Genomic DNA, 14869 nt, shown 5'->3' on the forward strand with positions numbered 1-14869 from the left:
ATTTTGAACGTATTATGTATATGTGTAACAAACATGTGGGAAATGCGTTACTACGGATACATGAAATACATCTTTTGTTTGTACATGTTCTTGAGGTTTCTACGGATACATGTTCTAGCTGTAACTACAAAAACATGATCTTTATCCTTTGTTTGTACATGTTCAAGCTGTTACAACGGATACATGACCGATGTCCTTTGTTTCTACCTGTTCTAGCGGTTTCTACGGATACATGTTCTAGCTGTAACTACAAAAACATGATCTTTATCCTTTGTTTGTACATGTTCAAGCTGTTACAACGGATACATGACCGATGTCCTTTGTTTCTACATGTTCTAGCGGTTACTACGGATACATGATCTATATCCTTTGTTTCTACATGTTCTAGCGGTTACTACGGATACATGATCTATATCCTTTGTTTCTACATGTTCTAGCAGTTACTACGGACACGTGAACTATATCCTTTGTTTCTACATGTTCTAGCGGTTACTACGGATACATGATCTATATCCTTTGTTTCTACATGTTCTAGCGGTTACTACGGATACATGATCTATATCCTTTGTTTCTACATGTTCTAGCGGTTACTACGGATACATGATCTATATCCTTTGTTTCTACATGTTCTAGCTGTTACTAAGGACACGTGAACTATATCCTTTGTATCTATATGTTCTAGCCGTAAATACGGACACATGAAATTTATCCTTTGTATCTACATATTCTAGCTGTAACTACGGATACATGATCTATATCCTTTGTTTCTATCTGTTCTAGCGGTAACAACGGATACAGGACCTATATCCTTTGTATCTACATGTTCTAGCGGTTACTATGGATACAGGATCTATATCATTTGTTTCTACATGTTCTAGCGGTAACAACGGATACATGATCTATAGCCTTTGTTTCTACCTGTTCTAGCGGTAACAACGGATACATGATCTATATCCTTTGTATCTACATGTTCTAGCAGTTACTATGGATACATGATCTATATCCTTTGTATCTACATGTTCTAGCGGTTACTATGGATACATGATCTATATCATTTGTATCTACATGTTCTAGCGGTTACTATGGATACATGATCTATATCCTTTGTATCTACCTGTTCTAGCGGTAACAACGGATCCATGATCTATATCCTTTGTATCTTCATGTTCTAGCGGTTACTATGGATACAGGATCTATATCATTTGTTTCTACCTATTCTAGCGGCAACAACGGATACATGATCTATATCCTTTGTTTCTACCTATTCTAGCGGTAACAACGGATACATGATCTATATCCTTTGTATCTACATGTTCATGTTGTTAGTACGGATACATCAACAATATCCTTTGTATCTACATGTTCTAGCTGCTTCTACGGATACATGAACTATATCCTTTGTATCTACATCTTCTAGCTTTATCTACATATATGAACTCTATCCTTTGAATCTACATCTTCTAGCGGTAACTACGGATACATGAACTATATCCTTTGTATCTACATGTTCTTGCTATAACTACAGATACATGAAATATATCCTTTGTATGAACATGTTCTTGCCGTAACTACGGATACATGAACTATATCCCTTGTATCTACATTTTCTAGCGGTTGCTACGGATACATGAAACATATCCCTTGTATTTACATGTTCTTGCTATAACTACGGATATATGAAATATATCCTTTGTATCTACATGCTCTAGCTGTTAAAAAGCGGTTACTTTGGATACATGCACTATATCCCATGTATCTGCATGTTCTGGCTGTTACTGCGAATACATGAACTATATCCTTCATTTTACATGTTCTAGAGGCAACTATGGATACATGAACTATATCCTTTGTATCTACATGTTCTTGCTCTAAATTCAGATACATAAAATATATCCTTTGTATCTACATGTTCTAGCTGTTACTACGGATACATGAACTATATCCTTTGTATCTACATGTTCTAGCTGTAACTACGGATACATGAAACATATCCTTTCATCTACATGTATCGCTGTTACTACGGATACATGAACTATATCCTTTGTATCTACATCTTCTAGCTGTTACTACGGATACATGAACTATATCCTTTGCATCTACATCCTCTAGCTGTTACTACAGATGATATGTATCCTTTGTATCTACATGTTTTAGCGGTTACTACGGATACATGAACTATATCCTTTGTATCTACATCCTCTAGCTGTTACTACGGATGATATGTATCCTTTGTATCTACATGTTTTAGCTGTAACTACGGATACATGAACTATATCCTTTGTATCTACTTGTTCTAGCTGTAACTACGGATGCATGAAATATATACTTTGTATCTACATGTTCTAGCTGTTATTACGGTTACATGAAATATATCTTTTCCATTTATATGTTCTAGCTGTTACTAGGGATACATTTAATATATCCTTTGTATCTACATTCTTTAGCTGTTACTACGGATACATGAAATAAATCCTTTGTATTTACATGTTCTAACTGTAACTACGGATACATGAACTATATCCTTTGTATCAACATGTTCTAACTGTAACTACGGATACATGAACTATATCCTTTATTTTACATGTTTTAGCGGCAACTACGGATTCATGAAACATATCCTTTGATATACATGTATCGCTGTTAATACGGATACATGAACTATACCCTTTGTATCTACATGTTTTAGCTGTAACTACGGATACATGAACTATATGCTTTGTATCTACATCCTCTAGCTGTTACTACGGATGTTATGTATCCTTTGTATTTACATCCTCTAGCGGTTACTACGGATACATGAACTATATCCTTTGTATCTACATCCTCTAGCTGTTACTACGGATGTTATGTATCCTTTGTATTTACATCCTCTAGCTGTTACTACGGATACATGAACTATATCCTTTGTATCTACATCCTCTAACTGTTACTACAGATGATATGTATCCTTTGTTTCTACATGTTCTAGCTGTAACTACGGATACATGAACTGTATCCTTTGTATCAACATGTTCTAGCTGTTACTACGGATACTTGATATATGTCCTATATTTTATATGCTCTAGCGGCAACTACAGATACATGAACTACATCCTTTTTATATACATCTCCTAGCTGTTACTTCGGATACATAAACTATATCCTTTTTATCTACATGTTCAGGCTGTTACTACGGATACATGAACTATATCATTTGTATCTACATTTTTTAGCTGTTACTACGAATAAATGAACTATATATTTTGTATCTACATGATCTAGCTGTTACTACGGATACTTTAAATATATCCTTTCTATCTACATGTTCTAGCTGTTACTACGGATACATGAAATATATCCGTTGTATTTACATGTTCTAGCTGTTACTACGGATCCATGAACTATATCTTTTATTTTACATGTTCTAGCTGTTACTACGGATACATGAAATATATCCTTTGTATATACATGTGTTAGCTGTTACCACAGATACATGAACTATATATTTTGTATCTACATGTTCTAGCTGTTGCTACGGATACATGAAATATATCCTTTGTATATACATGTGTTAGCTGTTACCACAGATACATGAACTATATATTTTGTATCTACATGTTCTAGCTGTTGCTACGGATACATGACATATATCGTTGGGATCTACAGGGGCGTAGCTTCCTTTAGGCCGTGTAGGCCGCGGCCTACACATTTTTCAGAAAATCGAATTAATAAAATTGCTAAATCTGCAATAAAGGCATAGGGGGTTAGGGGCTTAAATTTGAAATCCCGACAAATGCGCCTTAATATAAATTTAATTCAAGGTAAAAAAGATTGATATTGTTGTTCTCATTAATGTTTTTAAACAAAACGCACCAACCACAACATAGCTAAAATAAAAATCGAGGGGGGGGGGGAGACACCCCAAGAAAGTGGCCTACACATTTATTTTCGTCAAGCTACGCCCCTGATCTACATGCTTTCGCTGTTACTACGGATGCTTGAAATATATCCGTTGTATCTACATGTTTTAGCTTTAACTACGGGTACATGCAATTTATCCTTTGTATCTACATCTTCTAGCTGTTACTACGGATACATGAAAAATACAAACATTTGATATTTCTATATACTGTATGCCTTATTTGTAGGTATGTATATATCCTGAGGATAGAATATGCATTCCGAGACTTCCGTTTTAAGGCAAACATGGTGAATATATATATATATAAACAACTTTTTGGACCAGAAACGTAATTTGCTTCTCGTCATAACAAACAATATTTTGTCTATTTTCAGCATTTGCCCACGATTTTTGAAAAAAACTAATAATTACTCAACATGTCGCTTAGTTACCGAGTGTAGTGTACATTTTTCCTCTTAGCCTCCGCTAGGTTTTATAAAAGTTGATATAAAAATAACACACTTACAGCGATAATCCTTTTTGAGTCGAGCGGTATTTTACTTCACGTTATGACTAAATGTGACGTCACAAACCACGTGGTATGTCCACACTGTAAGCCAGATGCTTTTATAATAGACTAAAGAAGTTTCGAGAAATTTGGGCCGGGTACACAACTGATAACCATTCCTGTTAACATAAATGGGCCGCGTCGCGCGATTTTAGGCCTTCGGACATAATTTATACAAATGAAATAATCATAAATAAAAAATGCCAAAAATAATTTAATATAAAAAAATAAATTTTTTCTATGTAAATAAATTTCTTCCAGACTTCTTTCTTTTAAAGGGGTTTCATTTGTGCATCATTTTCTCGATGATTTATGACCATTGGTTTACCCAAGTTTCCATAGCAACCATGGATTTCGTCCCGACATATTTTGATTGCATTAATAGTATGTGTTTACAACGGCCAAATGTATTATTAATACAAAACTGATTCATTATTTTTATCTTAATTTATGTTCCTTATAGAAACTGTGATAAGAAAATAATTTACTTTTAAGCTTTATTTTATATTAATACGTTTATTTTTCATTCGAATAATGGGCTTTTGTAACGACGTCATGTGAATGACGTCAACTTTAGTATTCAAAATGCGCAATACATGGTCTCACTTGAAAACACGTATCTTACGCAATTTAAGTGATATCATCATGAATTTTTCAGAATTTCTTCCTGAAATATCATTTTATTCAAATACATTAAATCATTGTAAGACCAAATATATGTCCGAAGGCCCAAAATCGCGCGAAGCGGCTCAAATACTGTCAAATATACGAAGGAAAAAAAGATTGTGACAGACAGAATATCATAATTTAACTAAGTGGAAGCCGATCTGCTGTGTCTTGACTTCAACAATAAGCACAACCCCACGTACACAACTTCACGTGCTGATATACATAATTTCAAACGTTTTTTGGCAATAGGTCAAACACCCGAAACAAAATTCACACCTCTTTATAATCATTTAATTTAAGTAAAGGCCCATAACTTTGCGTTCACTTAGGGTCAACACAACCGTAACCTCAGCTGCATAACTGCACATGCTGATACGCATTCTTGTACATGTCCATGGCTATAACTCAATAACTTTTGAAGCACAGACGACTGTATGTAGGGCAGACGGACGGACGGGCAGACAGACGTCCCAACATTTACGATCAATGAGGTTTCTCCTTAAAAAAACAACAGTTGTTTGAATGAACTTTCTGTTTAAAAACTGTACAAAAAGCCCCTAAACAAAATGTCGGTAAAGTCATAAACATGGACGAACGGACGGTCAACCATGCCAAAACAGTATGTATTCCCTCAGTGGATGGGGAGACAATAAAGTCAATAAACTAGGACTTATTTGCTAATACAGGGTATCTATGATATGGTTGATCAAACAACAACACTTTCGAAACATTTGAACTATATTTTCATGTCCGTATTGTTCTTATTTTTTAGTTGTATTCATCCTTAATATAACTAAAATGTAAATTTGGCAACTCTTGCTTCTGATCTGCATGATTATTTCCAGTACGAACAGAGAAATGGAGATGTCAGTGTTTGCTGTGGTGCACCAAAGATTTGCTTATATAGTGTGTTTTTTAACATTCTGTATTGGAAATAGAGAGAATTTACAAATGTCGGCAAAATCAAAATATTGAAGAAACAGTACAAGATAACGTACGGGGATAATCGTCTAAGGGAACACAAATTCAAGGTTATCGTTGACATCAAACCTATTGTCATCATTATTCTTCAAAAAAGTAAATGATTTCCCCAAAGCGTTGTTTACCGAGGGGTCCATCACGGGGAAGGTGGTGCCACCGTCAATCACCATATCCGTCACTGCGGCCGATGTGCGAGATATGTACGTGGAAAAGAATGACAGTGGTCCGGAATCCATGTTGGTGTCTAACACAGTTAATGTTGTCTCATTTTGTGTATATATGAGAAGAAACTTGACGTATTTTCCTTTCTCTAGTGTTACGTGAACTTCGTTCTTGCTCGTGTCAATATTTATGAGAGTGATGTGATGATCCATTCTTCCGAGCGTGAAGCCGGAAACATCCGATGTCCGATCTTTTTTCCTGTCGACCATACTTTGTTGGCGTCCTCTACTGGTTTCGTGGTTTACGTATATTTCCCCGTTATCAATAACAGTTAACAGTAAAATGTTTGGGATTTTGTAAATTACAATTTTTTTGAAACGTCCTGATTTCGAGGAATCATCAAAAATTACTTCCATTCCGTGATGTTCAGGCCAGGGCTTTCCCTGCTGGGGTCCGTATCGTCGTCCACGCACAAACAAGCTTGACGTGTTGGAAAGAAGTGCGTCCGTTGTTGGCCAGTCTCGCTTTTGATAGCGCAGTTGCAGGAAGTCGATCTTGAAAGGAGTCGTTGACGATTGATCAGTCACCAGTTCGAGTTCATTCTGAAGCGACGGAGAAACCACTCTAGCAGGAAATAACCACTCATGTTGAAGTGTAGTAGGGGTGAATGTCATAAATTCATAGTCTGAAGGCATTTTTTCTGCTCTGCCATAGTAATGTAGCCCGATTGAAACATTATCAGAGATATTAGTTAATCCAAGAACAAAATCGACCTTTCCTCTTTTGATGTTAAATGTCCTAGGTATTTTGTACTTGATTAATATCTGCTTTGTGACTCGAGGATCGATTGTACCGGGGAACGTACTATGGTTATTTTTTCCGTCCACAAGATAGTCAATATAGGAATGTCTACTGAGAGGACCAAGTTCCTTATTCTCCTCATCCGGAACACCTATTATCCAAATCGAATTATCACACAATAAACCCGTGGTCGACCTTTTTGATCGGCGATTTCCACGATCATTATTTTCGTTTTTATCTCCTCGAACCAGACCTCCAACTCTTGTTCCTTGACGTTTTGGTATTTCCTCCAGTACTTCTCGTGCGATTATCTTTGTATTGCGGAACACCGACGGATTGAACATTATGTTGACATTTGTCTTGTCTATACATAAAGTTTCGTAACTAAGCTGTTGACAAGAAACCTGTTTCGGTGTTGTGGTCTGTTCAGTCGGTACTTCCGTCGTAGAAGAGTTTATAGGTGCAGAAGATGTTGAAGATTGTGTGATCAAGGACTTGGTTGAAGTACTTATAGAAATAGTTTGTGTCAAAGGAGTTGCAGTTGTAGTTTTTGCAGAAGTTGTTTGTTCTGCAGAAGTTTGTGGTAAAGTAGTTTGTGGTACAGTAGTTTGTGGTACAGTAGTTTGCCCTGCAGATTTTTGCGGTGAAGTAGTTTGTGGTACAGTAGTTTGTGGTACAGTAGTTTGCCCTGCGTTTTTTTGTGGTGAAGTAGATTGTGTTGAAGTAGTTTGTTGGGCAGTTGTTTGTGGTACAGTAGTTTGTGGTGAAGAAGTTTGTGGTACAGTAGTTTGTGGTGCAGTTGTTTGTGGTACAGTAGTTTGTGGTGCAGTTGTTTGTGGTGAAGTAGTTTGTGGTACAGTAGTTTGTGGTACAGTTGTTTGTGATACAGTAGTTTGAGGTGCAGTTGTTTGAGGTGCAGTAGTTTGTGGTACAGTTGTTTGTGGTACAGTTGTTTGTGGTACAGTAGTTTGTGGTACAGTAGTTTGTGGTACAGTAGTTTGAGGTGCAGTTGATTGTATTACAGTAGTTTGTGGTACAGTAGTTTGTGGTACAGTAGTTTGAGGTGCAGTTGTTTGTATTACAGTTGTTTGTGGTACAGTAGTTTGTGGTACAGTAGTTTGAGGTGCAGTTGATTGTATTACAGTAGTTTGTGGTACAGTAGTTTGTGGTACAGTAGTTTGAGGTACAGTTGTTTGTATTACAGTAGTTTGTGGTACAGTAGTTTGAGGTACAGCTGTTTGTATTACAGTAGTTTGTGGTACAGTAGTTTGTGGTACAGTAGTTTGAGGTTCAGTTGTTTGTATTACAGTTGTTTGTGGTACAGTAGTTTGTGGTACAGTAGTTTGAGGTACAATTGTTTGTATTACAGTAGTTAGTGGTACAGTAGTTTGAGGTGCAGTTGTTTGTGGTACAGTAGTTTGTGGTACAGTTGTTTGCCCTGCAGTTTTTTGTGGTGAAGTAGTTTGTGGTGCAGTTGTTTGTGGTACAGTTGTTTGTTCTGAAGTTGTTTGTGCTGAAATTGTTCGTTCCGAAGTAGTTGGCTGTAAAGAAGTTTGTTCTGAAGTTGTTTGTGCTGATGTTGTTCGTTTCGAAGTTGGTCGTTCCGAAGAAGATGGCGCTGAACTAGTTTGTTCTGTCGTTGTTTGTGCTGAAGTGGTTTGTCCTGAAGTTGTTTGTGCTGAAGTAGAATCTGAAGTAAGCACCGTACGGGGAGTTGGTGTAGTTGTAGTTAGAGGGCTGTCAATTTTCACAGCACACGGTGTCGGGTTTTCAGCATATATCAGCTCAAAACCACACCAAAGTTGCTCCTCATTGACATTTACATTTAGAGATATGTCCAGAGCGTCAAATTCACTGCCGTAACAATCTGCTTCTTGTACAAATATCGCGAGGGTATGATTACCAGCAAACAATTCCTGACTCACAGCTACTTGCCCTGACGACTTGAAAATATCCCAGAAATATCCGAATCCACCATTGTTTGCCTCCGTGTTTACAATTCCAATATTTGCATTGTCCAGAAACACTTCTAATCTGTCGCTTTCACCGTCATTGGAGTATATAAGGTCATTAATAGTGACGGACGTTGCTTCCGGTAGACACAAATTCACAACAATTACATCGCCCTTGAACATGTGTAGCGAGGCTAACTTTGATGCCTCAGATCGCCATGGAATTCGTCGGGTGCCCTTTCCGACTAAAATATTCTCAAATTCAAAACGTTTCTTAAATTGTGCTGTAAGTAATCCTATGCACATCAACAATATTACCACACGAAACATCGCTCCTTTGACTCTTATCTTCTTTAATATTTGTCTCTTGATATGATGTTCTCATCAATGTGTTCTGAAATAGTGTAACGTAAATGAATGAAAATAAAGGGCGTATTTGCACTTCAATACCGCAAAAGAAAATCTAGACGCAAACTGCAAACAATGCAATTAGCTCACCTGACAGAACGTCTCTTCCATCATTTAAATCCGTACTAAACATACATCCACATTCGTTTGTAAACATTTCGCTCACTTTTCGAAATAGTTTTCATTTCTGGTCAATTTACAGTTTACAGGAAAAGGCTACTAGCTGACTAAGCGCGTTTTAAACGATACATGGTAATTTTACAGATGATAACACAGCGCCGACAGCATAGGTATGTTTTTATTTACTATTTAAAAACACGCACATAATGTTTTGTGATGGTGGCCACCCAAATGCAATTACCAATGTTCAAGTCCCTGGTAAGTGGCTTTACGCGGATTTTGTATGCGATGGAGTGGTGACTTTGACAGGAATTAACACAAAATAAATATAGATCAACTACATGGAAAACCCCGACTATGCTTACCGTTAAAATAACAAAAAGGTGACTGTTGGCAATGAAATGCAAAAGCCATTACGGCTCCTAAGAATTGCTATTTATAGGCAGTAGCGATTTCCCTATATTCAGAGGCCTCGACTCAGCAAGAAGAAATCACAACTAACATGTTTCGGTAGCATCTTGAATATTACAGGCTGCATAAATAAAAAAATGGATTTGCCTTAAAGTGCGAACACATATTCTAACAGAAGGAATAGTTGCCATTTCGCTGGATTGAAATGCAATTCAGCAGCATACATACCAAGATTTATTGTGATCGTATGCGAGCTCTTGGAGAATCATAGAGGCGATCGTACGCCTGTCCACTCAATCGACCTTATTGTGTGAATTAAAGCGCGAATCCATGTTCTACCAGAAAGGGAAGTCGGCCTTGACCCTGGGCTCAGATGCAATTCAGGAGCGTGTAAACCAAGTGTCCTTGTGATCGTATGCGAATTCTTGGAGAAAGAAAGAGGCGATCGTAAACCTGTTAACTCAGCCAACCTCTTTGGATGATAACCGCAAGAAAGAGGCATATTCAGCAACAGAATCTTCTTCTTATGCTGTTGTATAAATCAGATTTTCATTTCTCCCAACCCAGATAAGTAGATCCAAACATTTGCCGATGCTTGAAATCCTTAAAATAAGAACCCGTATGGAACTATTTTTTATATTATGACGCAGTTACCACCCTTATTAAAGACCGTCGTCTGTAGCCCCATGAAAACCTTGTCTTTTGGAAATATTTAAAATCACAAGAATCATTTCTCGCTATAAATGGCACCAAAAAGTTTTCACGCTGCATTCAAGAAATAATGCTGCACTCTCATCAGAACTATTCTAAGTATGATTTTACTATTTACATAATGTAGATCACTGCGCGCATATCTATGACAACCATAAATCATTACACATATATACTCGAATTATTTTCAATAAGCACATTGAGTACCAGCGAGAATATTTTTTTTTTCAACTTTATTTTGTTTAACTATGGTGGGAGAAGAATCATCTACCATGGTCGCGCGTATAAAATAGATTCATCCAAACCCTCGTTTAGGGTGTTCTGTGGAAACTCGGTATATCTTGTTTCGCAAAACACCATACGCTCGGGTTGGGATGAACCTATCTTACACGAGCGACCGTGGAAGCTACTTATATCTCAAGTTTGTGTACAGGTGAGCGTTCTATGACATTAACACATATCTTACTTGCAAGCTTGTCTATATCAATCACATCCATGCTGACTATGCTTTTTGAAAATAACAAATTATTCTTAAAGCAATGTATATACTATAGGAATAAAGCGATAACTGTGCATGGTGAGAGATCTTAAGAAATACGGTGATCTTTATCATTGACGTAGGAATGCAACATTGAGCCTCCTCGTAACATAATAATCTATAAACATTTCTACTTCTGCGGTTATTGTAAAAACGTATGGTTTTGCAAGTTCTAAGAGAACATCATTCACAAATTAAATTTTACTTTTTTTTTTGTTAAAATTGTGATCGAATGCGATTTCTACTTCTGTGGTTAGTCAATCAATGCGATGAAAGCTCTGCCATATTTACTACATTACAAAAAAACGCTCACTCCTTTGGATGTAAGACCATGTTCGATGTAAATAAAGCCTAGTCATCACTGACCCGGTTCTGGTCCCGGTATCTCCCGGTGAAGTCTAGCCGATATACCGGGTTGATCCGTGATGCCACAAAGAAAATTGCATTCTCATATTCCAGTTGCTGTCCCTGAGAGCTCACGGTTTAGAAGCCTGATGTCCCCGTTTGATCCCGGATTACCCGGACTGGCACGGTTGATTTACGGTGTCGCGCCGGTTAGGTTACCGGTCCACCCGATGTAACCCAGGTCGTGCCAAGGTACCGGCCGGTGACAACCCGATCGTGTCCCAGCCGGTAGATTACCCCGGTGAAGCCATGGTGTCATCCGGTGTCCCCCGGTTGTAACAGAATATTGTACATTGTATATAAACCGAGACATCAGTTTAATACCGTCTGTCGAAAACACTGGCACCGGATTTTCAAACTCAATCATTTTTTTTAAAAATAAAAAAAATCTTATAATTCCTTACTAAAAATTATTATACCGAATATGTAAAAAAAATATTGAAAAATATTAATTTTTTAAATATGCACTTTGTACTGTATATAAGACAGTAAAAAAATATTGAATTGTGTTTTTTTTTTAAATATGCACTTTGTACTGTATAAAATCCGGTGCCAGTGGTCGAAAAATATGCATATATCGTTTTAGTTGTTTCATCTTAATGCCTAGAACAAAGAACAATCCGCCTGTTAGAAAAAGTGTGATGAAAAATACACTAGATGGCACCACGCGTTCAACGTCTAATGACGAATCGATTCGTGAGCCAACATCAGAGGCAGTTTTCACCTAAAAGTAAATCAGCATCACCATCACGCTCGCAACATCGACAGATAAAACGCCAGAATGTGACAATGCCTAGATGAAGAATCCACCTGCGACTGTTAAGAAACATATGGTGAAGGTGATGTAGAAGAACCATCATCAGGGAACTATCACCTGAGCGCCACTCGTCACCATCATCGACGCAAGAACGGTCGAAAATGCGACAGAAGATTGCGCCACTCATTTTGACGGATTAACAGGAGGAAGAAATTGCCGATTGGTAAAAGTCAAACGAGTACTTGTACGTGAAGGGGAAGAGGGAGTACAGACATATTGCGAAGAAGGAGTCATTGTTGGATATGAAGGCAGCAGATATAAGCGTCGTGGTGAAGTCCCTCATGACGTGGTACGACTCTGTGAGGACCAGGGTTGGCAAGTTAACAGCACAGACCCGCGGTTCATGCGTCATGGTGAATACAGACATAGACGAGTTCTGAAGGCGTACATCAGTGGGTGGTAATTGGCTCCGTTGGCTAGGTATCGCAAAGTGATGGCTAATTTAAGACCAGCCTGCATAGACGTCCTGAACCATGTACTAGCATCTTGTTTGGATATTTGATGCTCTAATATATGCAGCAGTTCACATTCTAGAATCAACCCGAATGAAGTTTCATATCGAACGCTCATCTTCAATCCACAGTTCCTCTAGAAGACTGGAGCAATGTCCGAATTGAAGTCTTCTCTGTAACCAAGGTCGGTTCTTTGTGTCTTCGTGGATGTCGTGTTGTGTCATAACTAAGCCCTTACAATGAATATGGTGCAAGCTGCCTGCTGATTGGTCAATTGTAGCTGACAGTTAACTTACTCGAGTCTATTGCTGGTCTGGATCATATAATTCATCCTACTGATGCTCGATGCTCTCAACTTATACACATCGAGGAGTTAACCAGGACTACTACCTGTCTAATCGTAACTCCGACGTCTGTAATACCGTCGTGGTAACGGGATAATCCAGCATTAACCCTGACAACTCAGTCCGTAATGAAATGGGGGTCTACCGGCCTCAACTGGCGGAGTGCCGGCACATATCGTTGCAAACCGTCTACTAAACCGGCTTTGACCGTGTCAGTCCTTTACTCAATTGGTGCAAAAGGGGGCATTACAGGCAAACGCCAGAGCTTTTCCGGCTTAACATCGGGGTCCACCGTATGTCTACCGTAATTGAAGTATTCCAAACCGTCCCAGATTACCACAGACTATCGCGGTAGAGCAACGATAGAGCAACGGTAGGGACCAGGTACTACGCCGGCATTTACCGGCGTTGTGCCGGACTTGCCCGGATAACGCCGGTTCTTGATATTCCTCCTGGTGACCCCCGGTTGTATTGAACATTTAAAAATATCCGGGACGGTTTGCCGGATCGAACCGGATCAACACGGTTCATCACGGATCATCCTTTGCTACGTTTACACTATGGCCGGTGGCCGCGGCAGCCCCGTTTGCCAGAAACGTATTGCGCCGTGTGATTTTGGCCATTTTTGTCTCCATAAACAAGTTTTGTTAGGTTGTAAGTTTCCTCACGTTTTAGCAAGGTAACCGTGACAAGCCGTAGGGGCGAAAAAGTGGTTCGTCCAAGGCGCACTAAGGTCCGGGCGCGGTCTACCAGGGATGCATGTACGTTGCGTCCTGGTCCGATACGTTCTGATGGGATCCCTCACGTTGTTCACGTCTTCATCCAGGTCTGATGCGTTGTTCACGTTCTGTCAAGGCTTCCTATGCATCGAACGCGAACACCGCAGAACTTTGGATTACGATTGTGTCCACGGTATAAATAAAATCCCCCAAACAACATCACTCACTGTATCACTGTATCAGAATACTTCGACAAGTAAACATGAATTCCCAAGATGAAGAAGATTTTGTGTATTCACCGCAAATGAAACTTAACGAAACGGCTATCGTTCACCCTAGCTTGCCGTGAAAACCGTGACAAAACGAAGCAGACAAAACTGGAAAGGAACTTCAGATGCCGGGGATTACATATGATTCCCCCCCCCCCCCCCCTACGGACCATTTATAAGTTGTGTAACGGCCTATTACGTACTGTCACGTGTCATTACGTTTACCCCGTTTTACTACGACCTACTACGTGTATTATCCTCACCGTGGCTGCCGTGGCAAATTTTTTGACATTTTAAAATTCTGGCCCGGCATGCACGGCAATAACGGTCCGTCACGTTTGCATATCTCGTTCCCCCGCGCTTTCTCACGTTTATCCCGTTTTCTCCACGGTGGTCTGAAACGGGGCTGCCGTGGCCACCGGGAACATAGTGTAAACGTATTAAGGTTTTGAATTTAAGCGCACATAAGTTAATATTTCAGCAACTAATTGGTGTAGTACATTGAGACCTAATGCAACAGTATTCATAAAAAAACTCCTCTTCTTTGTGTACAATGCAATCTGATGGCCTTTTTATTATTTGACTTTCTAGTTAAGGTTTTGCATGCAACCACATTTGAGTCAATATCTTAGCCAATGTAGCGTGTATTGCATTTAAACTTC

At 38.7% G+C, this 14869-nt stretch overlaps 1 protein-coding gene across 1 annotated transcript; it reads right to left on the bottom strand.

Moving 5' to 3' along the window:
- Positions 1 to 5451: 5451 nt before the first annotated feature.
- LOC128217782 (uncharacterized) lies at positions 5452 to 9428 on the bottom strand. The gene has a single exon (XM_052925162.1). It carries the CDS (start codon positions 9341 to 9343, stop codon positions 6128 to 6130), a length of 3216 nt encoding a protein of 1071 aa, XP_052781122.1. The 5' UTR covers positions 9344 to 9428; the 3' UTR covers positions 5452 to 6127.
- Positions 9429 to 14869: the final 5441 nt, after the last annotated feature.

The sequence above is a fragment of the Mya arenaria genome, chromosome 2, assembly GCF_026914265.1.
Source record: "Mya arenaria isolate MELC-2E11 chromosome 2, ASM2691426v1".
NCBI classification, from domain to species: Eukaryota; Metazoa; Mollusca; class Bivalvia; order Myida; family Myidae; genus Mya; species Mya arenaria.